General features: G+C 38.0%; 1 protein-coding gene across 1 annotated transcript in view; it reads left to right on the forward strand.

The window, feature by feature from the left end:
• CCDC93 (coiled-coil domain containing 93) overlaps positions 1 to 12,903 on the forward strand; it is a 51,270-nt gene extending 38,367 nt beyond the window's left edge. The window contains exons 19-23 of the mRNA XM_056348923.1: positions 852 to 934; positions 5,146 to 5,183; positions 6,547 to 6,631; positions 10,415 to 10,528; positions 11,709 to 12,903. Coding sequence (XP_056204898.1) covers positions 852 to 934; positions 5,146 to 5,183; positions 6,547 to 6,631; positions 10,415 to 10,528; positions 11,709 to 11,762 — 374 coding nt within the window. The 3' untranslated portion in view covers positions 11,763 to 12,903. The remainder of the gene's footprint in view (positions 1 to 851; positions 935 to 5,145; positions 5,184 to 6,546; positions 6,632 to 10,414; positions 10,529 to 11,708) is intronic.
• Positions 12,904 to 12,982: the final 79 nt, after the last annotated feature.

Below are 12,982 nucleotides of genomic sequence, written 5' to 3' on the forward strand. Positions count from 1 at the left end.
GTAAATGGTTCCATTCAAAAACTTAGTCCAGCGCATCGGTTCAGTAGAGATTTTATTTAAAGATGGCAACTTGTTACCTTTATAGTTTAATGTAATGACCACGATTTCACTCTGGTTTATCTTTTTTAACCCATACTTTTTTTCCAGGTCAGTGGTTCTAGACAGTGCTTAACATATTAACCATAATTTTTGCCAGCTGTCCTTCACTGTTGAACTTTTTTGGGGAATCACAAATATCTTGGGTGTCCTTAGGCATTGAAGAATGAAAGAATAGATGAATACTTAGTAGATTTGAGTATCAGTCATCATCTTGTAGGCCCAAAGGCAATGTATGTCTGAGCCTCACCTTCCCCACCAAGCTATGACCAACGCCCGCTATCATAACCCAAGCCAGACAGTATTATTTCAGCATGAATAAACTGTAAGAAGAGAAAAAAGGCTTTGAAACAGTAAAAGCTTGCTTTGGGCATCTTGCACACGTGTAACTTGAAATAGGTACTATAATGTAGCAGCACAGCAGACTGTATGGTGTAAGGGTGAAGCTTAGGAAGGAAGGGGGAAACAGACAGTAGTAAGGAAGCACAGCTAATGGTGCCAGCGTATGTTCACATAAAGGTCTGTCAGCAGTTGAGGCTAAATTTAAACACTGAGCTGTGGAGTTCTCATAAAATCTGATAGCTGCAAACCCTGCTGGAGATTTACATGCGGGGGAATATTCTTCTAGAATGTATTAAAGAGTGTGTTCTGTTATTGATAGTGGAAAGTATGTTATATAAAGCCTATGAAGTATTCTTACAGATTCCATTTCACTTCATGCTCTTTTATTATTCTGCCCTTCTTTTTGTTTGCAGTTTCAGCAACTCACAAAGAAACGAAGCAGTTCTTTACCCTTTATAATACACTGGATGATAAGAAAGTATATTTGGAAAAGGAGGTAAGAAAATGTTATTACTGTTTTCTAAATATTCAGGCTGTGGAGGAGATAAATAGTTCTTACCTGGCTTTCACCTATATTCAGTCCTGTCAGAGTAGAGTTAACAGTCTTTAAGTAAAAATGAAACAACTGATTCATAAGAATATTTCTGCTGTTGAGGGGGAAATGGTCTGTGTTGTAAAAGAAGTGCTATTAGTACAGTACTGCACATTGTGTTCACAAAACATGAGTAACCTTTGAGTAGCAGATATCTGTCTTGGTATCACAGGACCAAATTACCCTCTTTTTCTCTTTGGTCATCATCTTTTTATTCTGAACCAATGCTACAGTCGGTAACTTGGGAGAGCAAATTCCAGCTGCTCAGCTGTCAGCAACGTTAGAGTTAATTCTTGGGGTCTGAGCCTGCCTACGCTACAGTTGCTGGTGATTCTACTGCATCAGGATCAGAAGAGTAGTTTTCATGAAAGTCACTTGTTTTTTCCCATCCCCTCTCTTCCTGCTACATAGAGTTCACATCTTTCTTGGGGATGACTTAATCAAGATATTGCAATTTTCTTTTTATACAATGGCAAGCATGTGACTTTAGTAAAGGAGAAATAGGAGCAGTCAAGACTCTAAAAAAATTATGAAATTACTTTTAAAATACATAGTGCTTTGATACTTCAGGCTTCTGTTTGTCCTAATAAAATAAGAACCGATTAGTTAGGCTTGCATTACTTATATATATTTTAGTTTGTGAAACAAGCAATAGTCACATTTCTGACTGTGTAAATACACTTTATGTCCTGGTTTTGAAGATGCAAACCATTTCGTTCCTTTAAGCAGCTGATTGTAATACATGTGCTAGGTAGTTTTCAGTTTTCCAATTCAAAAAAGTCACTAATTTATGTAGCTTCTTTAGAGGGTGTGCGATCCTGTCAGTTGCTTGTTGAAGGAGTAGGTTTAAATACAGAAATATTCTTTGAACACTTAACCTATGCTGCATGTACTGTACCTGTGGTAGAACTGTGAGGAGAGGTAGTTTGGGGGGTGGGGGTGGGGAGCAGGAGGAACTTTTGGTGGGCAGCAGCCCTTCAGAATAATGTTAGGCATGTACAAGAGCATGTTCACTGGGGAAGAAAACCCTACTTCATCTGTTCCTGACTCTCCTACTTAGTTCTACAGTAACTGAGTACAGTATCCTTGCTTCCATTTTGAAAACCTTAAAAAGTACTCCATCTGAGTCTGCTGGAAAGCTCACCAATGTTCTACTTCTGTGCAGAACTTAGTACCTTTTGCTATGGCAAACATACAAAGCTGGGCTGCTTACAGATTTTCTGGAGGCCAGGATGATGAAAAAACCCCCATGACCCAGAATACTTTTTTCACGCTAGCATTCTAGACCTTCCCCAGTTTACCCTGATAGAAGTATTTTAAGGTATGACTGCAGTGTCAGGGTAGATCTGGCTCTTTTATTTTGTGGAAAAGTACTATACTGTTCTATGGATGTTGTCAGAATTCAGGCTGCATCTCCATAAATTCAGAAGTAACTTCTGTGACCTAAGTGATTCAACAACACATGTAAATAATATATGTAAAACCATCTCAAGTTCTATGCTGAATTGAGCCTTATGGCTTTTTTTATTGGGGCAGGGGGTGTGTGTGTGTATATACATATATGTATATATATTTTTAGTTAGGTCAGTGAGCAGTACAAAGCAGGATCTTACCAAAGTTTAACCTGGGGTGAATTTGTCATGTGCTTTACCTAATTTCTGGGAGAGGTTTCAGTTCAAGGTGAGACAGTGCCTACCTGATGGTCCCTAAGATACTCAAATTATCTTGGAATTAGTGGTGTAACTTTTTCATCTCCTGAAAAATACCATTATGAATTTTCCTTGAAAGTTTTCTTTCAAGCATCTATTTCTATCAAACCAACAGTGATGATACCATGTAATGTCAGTTACATAGTGAATATTCTGGAACCCTAGCCGCAAAACTTGCGTGCCTGTGCAGGAGCGGGTGGTACAGTGGCTGGCAGTGGTCCTGGCGAATGCCTTACCTAAGTCTGTTAGATCAAGAGCTTCTTTTAGCTTCATGTCAATCACCAGAGAGGTCTAAATATCTTCTGATGCAGTCTTAACTTTGTTAAATGTATAATACAGTTGAGGTTTCCTTGTGTTGCTCTTAATATTTACTTGCTGAAACCTTAATTATAATATCTAGTAATGTACAAAAGATGCCTTTGGCATCTGTGCCTCATAAAGATTTCTGGAATATTCTTGTGCTAGTTCTTGTCTTCCCTCTGCTGCCCCCCACCCCTTTCATAAAATACACTCAGCATAATTGCGTTAAAATAACAATAGCAGGAATTGTTATACAGTGGGATTTTGGCTATAAAGGTTGTAGTTCTGACATGAAAGGTGTCTGTGTAGTTCAGCTGTTAATCGTATTCTGTGAAAGATTAATTTTTAAAATACTTTTAAACGCTTTTTTTATAGAATGCCTTTGACTTGGGATTTATACGCTAGTTTTGCTGTTTGTAATATAAGACATCAGCACTCTTACTGTACAGTAGTTGTGCAGTTACTTTTCATGACAGAATGTTTTGCAGTATAAACTGTAATTACATTACAATAAGCATGCATTTAAGAAATACCTTGAGGCAGGGATGTGGACTTAGCAAATATTGATGGGTCATGCAATAATTTCTTTCTTCTGAGTAACAGGAATTCTTAAGCATCTTAGCTGCCTCTGAGTCTGTTCAGAATTTGTTTGAATTTTTCAGAGAAAGGTCAGGAAAAACTACAGATTCTGCCATGCATGTGCTTGTCACTGTCTCATTCGGAAGATTTTAGATTTGGGAGAAAGCAGTTTAGCTTTCTGTAGCAGTGGGGCAAATGATTGATTCTGTTTGGAACGCTTAGGTTTGCTTAGTACAGAACACTTTCAAATATTCATCAAAAGGAGAAACTGCTTGGAAGGTTTAACCACAGGTCTTGCAAGAAGTATTTAACACCAAGAAAGAATCACTTTAATTGCTACTTGGTGAATTTTAGTGCTCTCTGCAATTTATAGAAAGCAAGAAAAAATCAAGGTGGTTAATAGAATATGCTCCACATTTAGTTTAAACAGTTGGAGGAGTTTATAGGGAGCGCAACAAAATATTTCTGTGACGCTGTTTCTGTCTTGATTCAGTGCAGTGTTAGGATCTTACAAGAGAAGCCATACACATGAAATGCTATTCTGTATTTTTTAGAAGTTAATCTTGTAACAGCCTGTAAAATACGTGTAAGCCAAGTGAGTAATGATGCATAGCTCTTTGGAAACCTTTAAAACTCTTTTGCACAATGAAAACTGTGCAGAAATTCACCCGTTCCTGGCATGCTTGTTGTCTTTATGGTATTGTGTGGAGATACTGGTTCCAGTCTCTGAAGCAAAAGTTGGGGTGTATGTGGTGGTCTGTTTGTTTGGTTTTTTTCTCCCCCCTTGCCTCTCCAATGCAATGCTTTGCTTTAGATTGGTGCTCTTGTTGCAGCTTCTTGACAGAGCTAAGCTGCTAATAGCTTCAAAACCAGCATCTTCAGTACTGTTAATACAATCTGGGTTTCTTTTGTTTGGGCAGTGAGGAGTTACTGCTTAGTTCTTGGTTTTGTGGGATGTTTTTGTTTGTTTGGGGTGGTTTTTAAAATATATTTCTGCATTTGCTATCCTGTTTTGGCTTGTAAGCATAAGTCAGGGATATGCCTAAGTGAAACAGTTCTGCCTTATCACTACAAGTAAGACTAATTACGCAAACCTAACAGCCACAACATATGCTTGTGCACTGTCACTGTTGAGCACTGGATGAGTACCTGTTAAGTTACTTATATGTCAAGTTTCAACACATGTTGAACACATTTATACACCATTTTACCTCATTGCTTTAGCTTGGAAAGTCATCACACCAGAAAATTCTCAGTGGTGTAATTGGGTGTCAGTGAAACTAAAAATCTCAGTTGTGGTCCAAGGCTTCTGGTTTCTGTGGCCCCTCCACTGGGATAGATTTTACTAATATGAAAGGATTGTGGTTTCTCTTCTGAAAAAGCTCATGGTGATTTTTCATACAACTGGCTGCTTGTCAGAGCAAAATCTACGTAGTCAATTTTCTAAACTAAATTTCATTTTATTGAAATCTCATACCAGAAAGGACAAATGTGTATTTCTTTTTTTTTTTTTTTTCTAATTCACAGGTTAACTTACTGAATTCTATTCATGACAACTTCCATCAGTAAGTAATGGTCCTTTTTCTCTTGGTAGTTGCAATAAGTAGTACAGTTAGTTGGAAAAATGGCAGTGGGCATGAGTTATAGAGACTTTAAAATTGTTGGAAGTTTTTATGAACGTAAACTCCTATTAACTCTGTTTAAGCCAATGTTTGGGGAATCACAGACTTGGAAATGCCTAACTTCTATAGCCAACATATGTTTTTAATATGTGGCTCTTCAGTTGCAGATGTGGAAAGAAATTATTCAGTCATCATTTTCCTGGCATTAATTTAAATATTTTTCTCAGTTTTGTGAAGTTGTGGTTATTACATTAGTTACAAAACACTAGGCTCAGACATATTTCAAGACATGTTTATTATGAACTAACCCTATATTTAAAGGTTTTGTTATAGTGTGAAGTATTTACGTAAAATCATGGTTCCCTGGGAAGTTTGAGGTCAAAGATCCATCTATGGTGCAACTGGCGGTTATTTTTCTCTGGGGTTTTTTGACTTCAGAAAAAGTCCAGTATGAATTTTTGTCACAGCAGTACAGTTCAGGTGTGTCATGGGGGAGGAGGTGGTGATTTAATAGTTTAAAACAATTCTTGCTATTACATCTTTTTATAATTCTGCTGTGAAATTCTGAGCTTCTCTTTTTTCTTGTGTCCTGTGTTGGTCAGAAATTTCAATATTCTTATGATTTAATTTTTTCCTCCCCTATTGTGATATCTAAAAGTTTAACTTAATTACTGGGTTTTGTTGTAATTATTTCCGATGTTTTTCTTTTGCAGCAGGGATTGTAGATTTGTTTTGCTCAGTGATGAGATTCTTTTGATTCTGTCTAGGCAGTAGAAACCAATGCTGTAATTGACAGCTGGGTTTTAGATTAGCTTTCTGTTGGGTGGGTGTGCGGGGATGATTGTATTTTCTTTGATTTATTTTTCTTCATAATGTTTAAGACGTGTTACAAGTCTAAAACCACATCTGGGCTCTCCCTGTTAAGGAAATCATTTTTTTTAGAGTATTTTCTGATTTCCTAGTCTTCTCCTAGTTTTCTTGATATTCATGACAGCTGCTATTCTTAAAAGCTTGTGCTTTTAGTTAGTTAATAGCTAATTCTTTTTGTACAACATAGGAGAGAAAGGAACAGACTTTAACTGACAGGGAGAACACTTCTGGTGAGCTCTGTAGTCTCTGTTCCCCTCTTTGATAGTTTATACCAGTGGAAGAGCTGCACTGTTACCTGAAGTCAGTGATTAAAAAGATGAATTGTTACACAGCGCACTCAGCAGTGTGACTTCTTGGACATCGGTAAATATGCAAGATGGCTGTAGATGACGTGTTGTCCCACATCCCTGTCAGTTGTTACCTTTTTTCTTTCCAGAGCAATGGCATCTTCTGGTTCTCGTGAGCAGTTTTTACGGCAGATGGAGCAGATTGTAGAAGGCATCAAACAGAATCGAATGAAGGTCTGAGATTCTTCTCACTTTCTTTGCCAGAACTTGGGAGTTAATTTCAGAAAAGCCTGTGCGTGGAGAAATCCACTACGTGAGGTGCAAATTAAGCAAGCAACTAACAATTACTGTTTCTTTTCACATTCTTAAGAAACTTCTCACTGCTAAAATTGTAACGAATAGAGTAGAAAAGAGGTATTGTAACACCTCTCTGCTGACAGGAAGCTTATACCCCTTAACTTCACTACTGCCGCTGTAGTGATTTAGATACTTGAAACAGCTGTATGTGACTGAAGTCAGTGAGAACTCTTCCATTTGGATTGCACGGGTGCAGTCAGACCTGTGTCCCAGGCACGGTTTCTCAGGCAGCTGGAGCTGATTGAAGCTGCTTTCTGCTGCTGAGGAGGGTCAGCAGCACCTCCCAGAGTCCCAGCCATCAGCTGCCTTTGGCCCGGGCGCAGGGCTCATCTGATGCTGTGTTGAGTCAACTCAGGTGTTTCTGTTCTTTTTTATTAGAAAAGGCAAAGCATTGCTGGTGAGCGTGTTGTGTCCGTGGTGCAAGTGAAGGGGGTTTGTGGGTCAGCAGAGCCCCAGTGCTCGTGCAGAGAAGACAAAACTGTTTCTGGTAACATTTGGGGGCTGTTCTGTAAAAGCACAGCCTCAGTGGACTTGGGGCAGTGCAAGCATGAGGTCCAGCAGCTGCTCCACATAAAGCTGTCTACAGGCTTTTTTGCACATTGGCACACAAAGAATAGGCTTAAGTACTTGGTAATGGTAGTTGGTAACTTGTAGCTATTGTGGTGTTTCACTCTTTTATTTTCATAAGTGAACATATACATAGTTTCTCAAGTCTGGTAAGGGGGCTCTGAGATGCTTTTCTCTATAGAGCCAGAAAATTCTTGGTAGTGGATTATAGCTGTTCTTTATTTGAGTTTAAATGGAAGTATGATAGACCGTGACTCAATATATACTAGAGGGTGTACTGAAAGTGTGGTCTGTCCAGGTATTGGGCTCTTTTTATCCCGATAGCTAAACAGAAACTTCAAGTACAAAATATAAGTATGTGTATATAGAAAAACCAGAATGGGATGCAACTCAAGCTGTTATAAAGCTTTTTTCCCTAATAAACTCTACTATAAAAATATGACGTTTACTATAGACTGCTGTGTTTGGCTAGTTCATTGCCTTTTTTTGCAATGAATTATTTTTATTTGCTTGACCTCTTATTTTCAGAGAGGACAAATTGACAGCAGAAAGAATAGTGATATTGGTGGTTGTATGTATGGATCATCTTTCTGTCTTCAAGGTTGTTGACATAATGAGTGACTCAGCATCAAACAGATTATGAAAATACTTTTGAACAGTGCAATTCTGACTAGTGAAGATGAGCTTGAAGGTAGTTACATTTCTTTCTTTTGGTAGAATGACGTTATTTCAATTGCTGCAGCAAGCAACCGCCCCAAATTGAAACTGTCCAGGAATTCAGTGTTTTGTTTTCTGTTTTATCCTCTGTTACGCACACAGAAGTGGGTAACAGCACAGCAAATGCAAGGAGTGAAAGCAGACCGAGAGCTCTGCTGAGACTTACTGTGGGCTCTTGCAAATTTTGAAGTTCATAAAATCATTCTGGACTGTATTACTGTGTTCTCAAATGGAATCAAAAGTTTCAGATGCTTCTTGTGAGAGGGAAGTGAATGGGAGCTATAATGTGAGATGGCTCATTATTTTGGGGGAAAATACAACTTCAGCATCTCTGATGATTACTGAAAGCAGTGGCAGCTCACATAGCTTGTGCTGTATTCCTGCACTAGCAGTTTGGCCACTGGCATATTGTGGGAGAGGTCACAAGTGACATTTTATTCCTAGTTTTAGGTGTCTGGATCAGCAAAAGGTGGCAGTTACAATTAAGGAGAAAAACAAGTTTCTGAATGAGAAAGCTAAGTTCATTCTCAATTCAGAGAAAAAAATGTTATGATGGGGTAGATAATCATTTAGTACCTTCTGACAGTTGATTTCTCAATGCCAGTGAAGATACTGACAACACATGGATGCAAAGAAAGTTTTAACAGTTTGCTTGGTTCCTTGGGGAGCAGCTGTGCAGCAAAAGGGAAGGTTTTCTTATTCTTCCCCTAGGAAATGTCTGTTGGGTGACTTTCGACAGACAGGCTTAGTTGTATACTGCAGGGATTATTCAGCCCAGTGATGATTTGGTCTTACCTATTTGATTTCTGTCTGAAGTGCATTAGAAGTGCTCACAGTCAGTTTCACAATTCACTCCTAAAAGTGCATCCACTTCAGTTGTTTTCTGTACAGCCCTGAAGACCTTGTGCCTGAAGAGACGTTTCAGTTTTCAAAGCCCATCATATTGTAACCGCATCATAAAAGGCCTAAGGAGAAATTGGACATACTTGTTATGGGGACCAGTAACCTGTGAATAAGCAGTTCAGTGTGATTACAGATATTCATGAGACTGTCCAAGGACAGAGGAGGGAGGAGTATGTCAAGGGATTTGTCATAGTCAATGCATAAGGGAAGCAATTTATCCAAGGGTGGTAATCCTTACCTCTTTACAAGAATTTAGTTCCTAAGTGTTTCAGCAATGCTGGTTTTAGCCTCATCTTAAAGGAAAGGGATGCATGTGATAATGTTTTGGGGTTTTTTTTCTGCATTAACACATTTGATGCTGTTTCTTCCTCAGGCATAACTTTAAAAACCTGCTGGCCCTGATGAGTTATGTTAGGAGAGATTCCCTGGTGTTCTAGACAGCAGCTGGCTTTGTAAAGGAGACTTACCTTGTTAGCAGTGTTCATACCCAGAGAAGGTTGGGCATCTGCTCATTTCTTTTAGGTATAAGAATCATACACGATCAATGCTGATGTATAAATCTAGAAATGCAACAAGTTCTGCTGCTGTGGAATTACCTGCATGTTTGAGTTTTACATTATTCTTGCAGGTTTTGGAATTGCATTTTTCCCTGTCAAAATTCAGGAGATGAAAGCCTGTCAGAGAGAATGCAGAAATAATTTTGGGGGAGAGGAATGCAACAGGAATTTCTTACGGGGTTGTGCCCTAGCACCAGAGGGAGGGATGGAAAACATTTTCTTTAGACAAGCAGCAAACTTGCCCGTGATGCTGTAATGGAAGAACTTCATTAGAACTACCCTGGAGAGGAAAGCAGTCTGTTCTATATAGTAAGAACCAATCCCCTTCACATTTAGGGGTTTAAATTATGTTTGACACAACTTTTGGCACAAAGAGAAAAGATAAGATATTCTTACAATACCACAGAAGTAGACACATTCTTGTAAGACCACATAAGTGTGCGTCTTGAGCTAATACAGCATTGCATAGGAAGGCAAAGATGTCTTCTGCCCTCGGTTTGATACAACTCACAACTAAAACAAGATCTCAGTGTTGCATCAAAAAACTTTTTATTCTTTTTTCTTTTTTTTTTTTTTTACATTACTTTCACTGTGTCATCATTGCAGTAGGATTGTTCAGTGAGCAAGATTCCTGTGATGTGAGCCTTAGTTTAATTCTAAATGATACTTATAGTGCCACTGGTACTGAGACTTCAGCATTAGGTTTCTAATCTTTTTTCTTTTTCTTTTTTTTTTTTTTTTTTTAAAGATCTGGCCTAAATGTTTGTCTCATTTGAAGCGCAAGCCAGGGGTTTAATTCATGAAGCATCTGTCTCCCTTTGTCTATTATAGATAGTTGTTCCTTATGCAGTATATACGTGTGTGTGTGTATTCCTTATGCAGTGTATCGTCTCTTATCCTTCCTGTACACTAACAGATGGAAAAGAAGAAGCAAGAAAATAAAATGCGAAGAGACCAGTTGAATGATGAATACTTAGAGCTTCTAGAGAAACAGAGGCTTTACTTTAAAACAGTGAAAGAATTTAAAGAGGTAGGAATGTTTTTGCTATGTAAACTATGAAGTGTTCAGTTACCCATTTTGGCTTGACTTGTGCATTAATACTGATAGAACATTTATCACACCATGTTTATGGTGTCTCTTTGTGATTATCTCCACATGATTCTTGGACTCTGAATTAAATTCTGGAAATCCTTTTTTCCCTGATAGACTAACACCCTTCCATGTTACAGGGGAAGGATAATTTGTTACTGAGCAAGTTGTATATTTAGGTTTCCAGATGGAATCTCTTGGAGATCTATGAGCAGTTAAGTATTGGAGCAAAGAGTTGTGGCAATGTGTGTGAATAAAGGAGGGAATCTGGAGTCTCAGTAGTTATAAATACCTTTAGGAACCAGCCTTGTTTTCTTAACTACTGTGAAAGCACTGTTTAACACTTCATTGATTTAGCCTTTCCTGAGCTTTTCATAATCATGTGCTTCTGTTAATTATTGTCTCCATGATAACAAATGACAAAGTAGTGCTGTCAGGCAGAATTGTCATTTGGCTTCAGATGTTTGAGGAAAAACATCTTTTCATAATTTGTTCTGGGAGAGTTTCTTTCTGTTCCATTCGGACAGTACTCTGGGAGAATAACAGGGACTGTTCAGCTACTATTCTGATACACAGAATTTTGTGTCCTAGTTGCAGAAGTTAGGTGGAAGTTGCAGTTGTTGTTGGGGGGCATAAGTAAGCCATTTTTCTTCCACTGCCTTGTGAGGGAACTTCTACTCAACCTTGCTGTCCTTCGAAATCATTGAAGTCATGGTTATGGTACTGAAAACAGGTGGTACGTACTTAGGTAAATACATTTCTGAACCTAGAGTGTTCCCCAAACACTTAACTTTGAAAACTATCTAGTCAAGTTCCAGATCTCCTAAAAGTAACGTCAATTGCAGATTTATTCAACTTCCAAGTAAAAATGTGTATTTGCTTTAGCTACTTGTAACAACTTAAGACAAATGGTCAAGCAGCATTCCTTTTGGCTGGAATGTCACAGTGTTTAATGAATATTACCATTGGAATAACATCCTGGATGAACTGGAATTATCTTCAGCTCATCACTCACTCCATTTTGGAGAACTTTCAAAATAAAAGGGTTCAGTTTTGCTGATGTGAAGAAATAACTAGTTAAGAGCAACTACCTCCTCTTCTGTTCACTTTCTGTTAACAGGAATGCCGTAAGAATGAAATGCTGCTGTCCAAGCTGCAAGCCAGTTGTTCCTGAAGAACTCCAGCTGGTGAAGCCTATAGATGATTGTTCAGTCCACTGAATCTCTCTTGTGAGGTGACAGTTATAACTGCAATGTAGATATATATAGGTATATATAAAAAATGTATACACACAGATGTAAAAATCTGGGTTTTTTTCCAGTATGTATTCAGTTTTACATTCCTTCATGACATGGTTGTATTATTCATTATTGCCTCCACTACACAGTAAAGAGTTAACGCAGTACAGAAATAGAAATATTGTCTAATTTTATTTATTTGGGTTTGGGTTTTCTTCCACAGTAAGGACAATGGAGATGGTTTTTTGGTTGGAGATATTTTTTGCGCTTTAACACTGAATTAGGTCAAGATTCTGGAATAAGTAGATACGTACTGTGTAACATGTCCAGCACCGCAAGATGAGCATTGCATTATGCAGTGGTTTGTTAATTTTGGCCAAAAAACTCCTCAGAATGAGATTCTTGAAACTCTCTTCACCAGCTAGTAACTTCACATTACATTAATTTACACTCTAGCCATAGATGAGATTCCAAAGGATAAAAATTAATTTCTAATGGTTAAAACATAAGAAAATGGGAACCTGCCTTGGATAATTCCCAGTGTAAAATTATAGATCTCTATTTTTATAAAGTCTAGCTGTTGTATAAATTTCTTTGAAATTACATTTTTATATATAGAGAGCGTGCTTGTTAAATTAATAGCTCCAGGAAAAAACACCTTAATCACTAGGACTATCATGTTACCTCTGGCTGGGATGAAAATCAAAGCCTGCGTTACCTGTAATATAATGAAGATAAAGATTCAGACGTTCTGCTCAAATGAACTGATGGCTCACCTCCGAAGACAACAACCTATTTACCCTGCTGAAGATTTGCCCTTGAAAGTTTAGAAACTTTGTGGAGCACTTTCTGAAACATTTTTCTATCTGTATATACAGTATTTTATAATTCAAACCGTTGCTTTTTGTACTTAACACCAGGATTTTGGACTGACTTCTTAATGTACATCTTAATCGCAGGACATCTTTCCTTCAGGAGAAGGAAAACCATGTTCTTTTTTCCCAGTAACACTGATGACAGTCCTGTTTGATTACTTTCTATGGCAGCGAATATAAAATAAAGAACGTTTGGAATCCAGTGACCTGCTATTGTGTTTTTCAGGTGGAACTTGCTTTAGGATCCTTAGTATGCTTTTGAATTACAAGTGCATTAAAAG

This window comes from Falco biarmicus, chromosome 8 (assembly GCF_023638135.1).
Source record: "Falco biarmicus isolate bFalBia1 chromosome 8, bFalBia1.pri, whole genome shotgun sequence".
NCBI classification, from domain to species: Eukaryota; Metazoa; Chordata; class Aves; order Falconiformes; family Falconidae; genus Falco; species Falco biarmicus.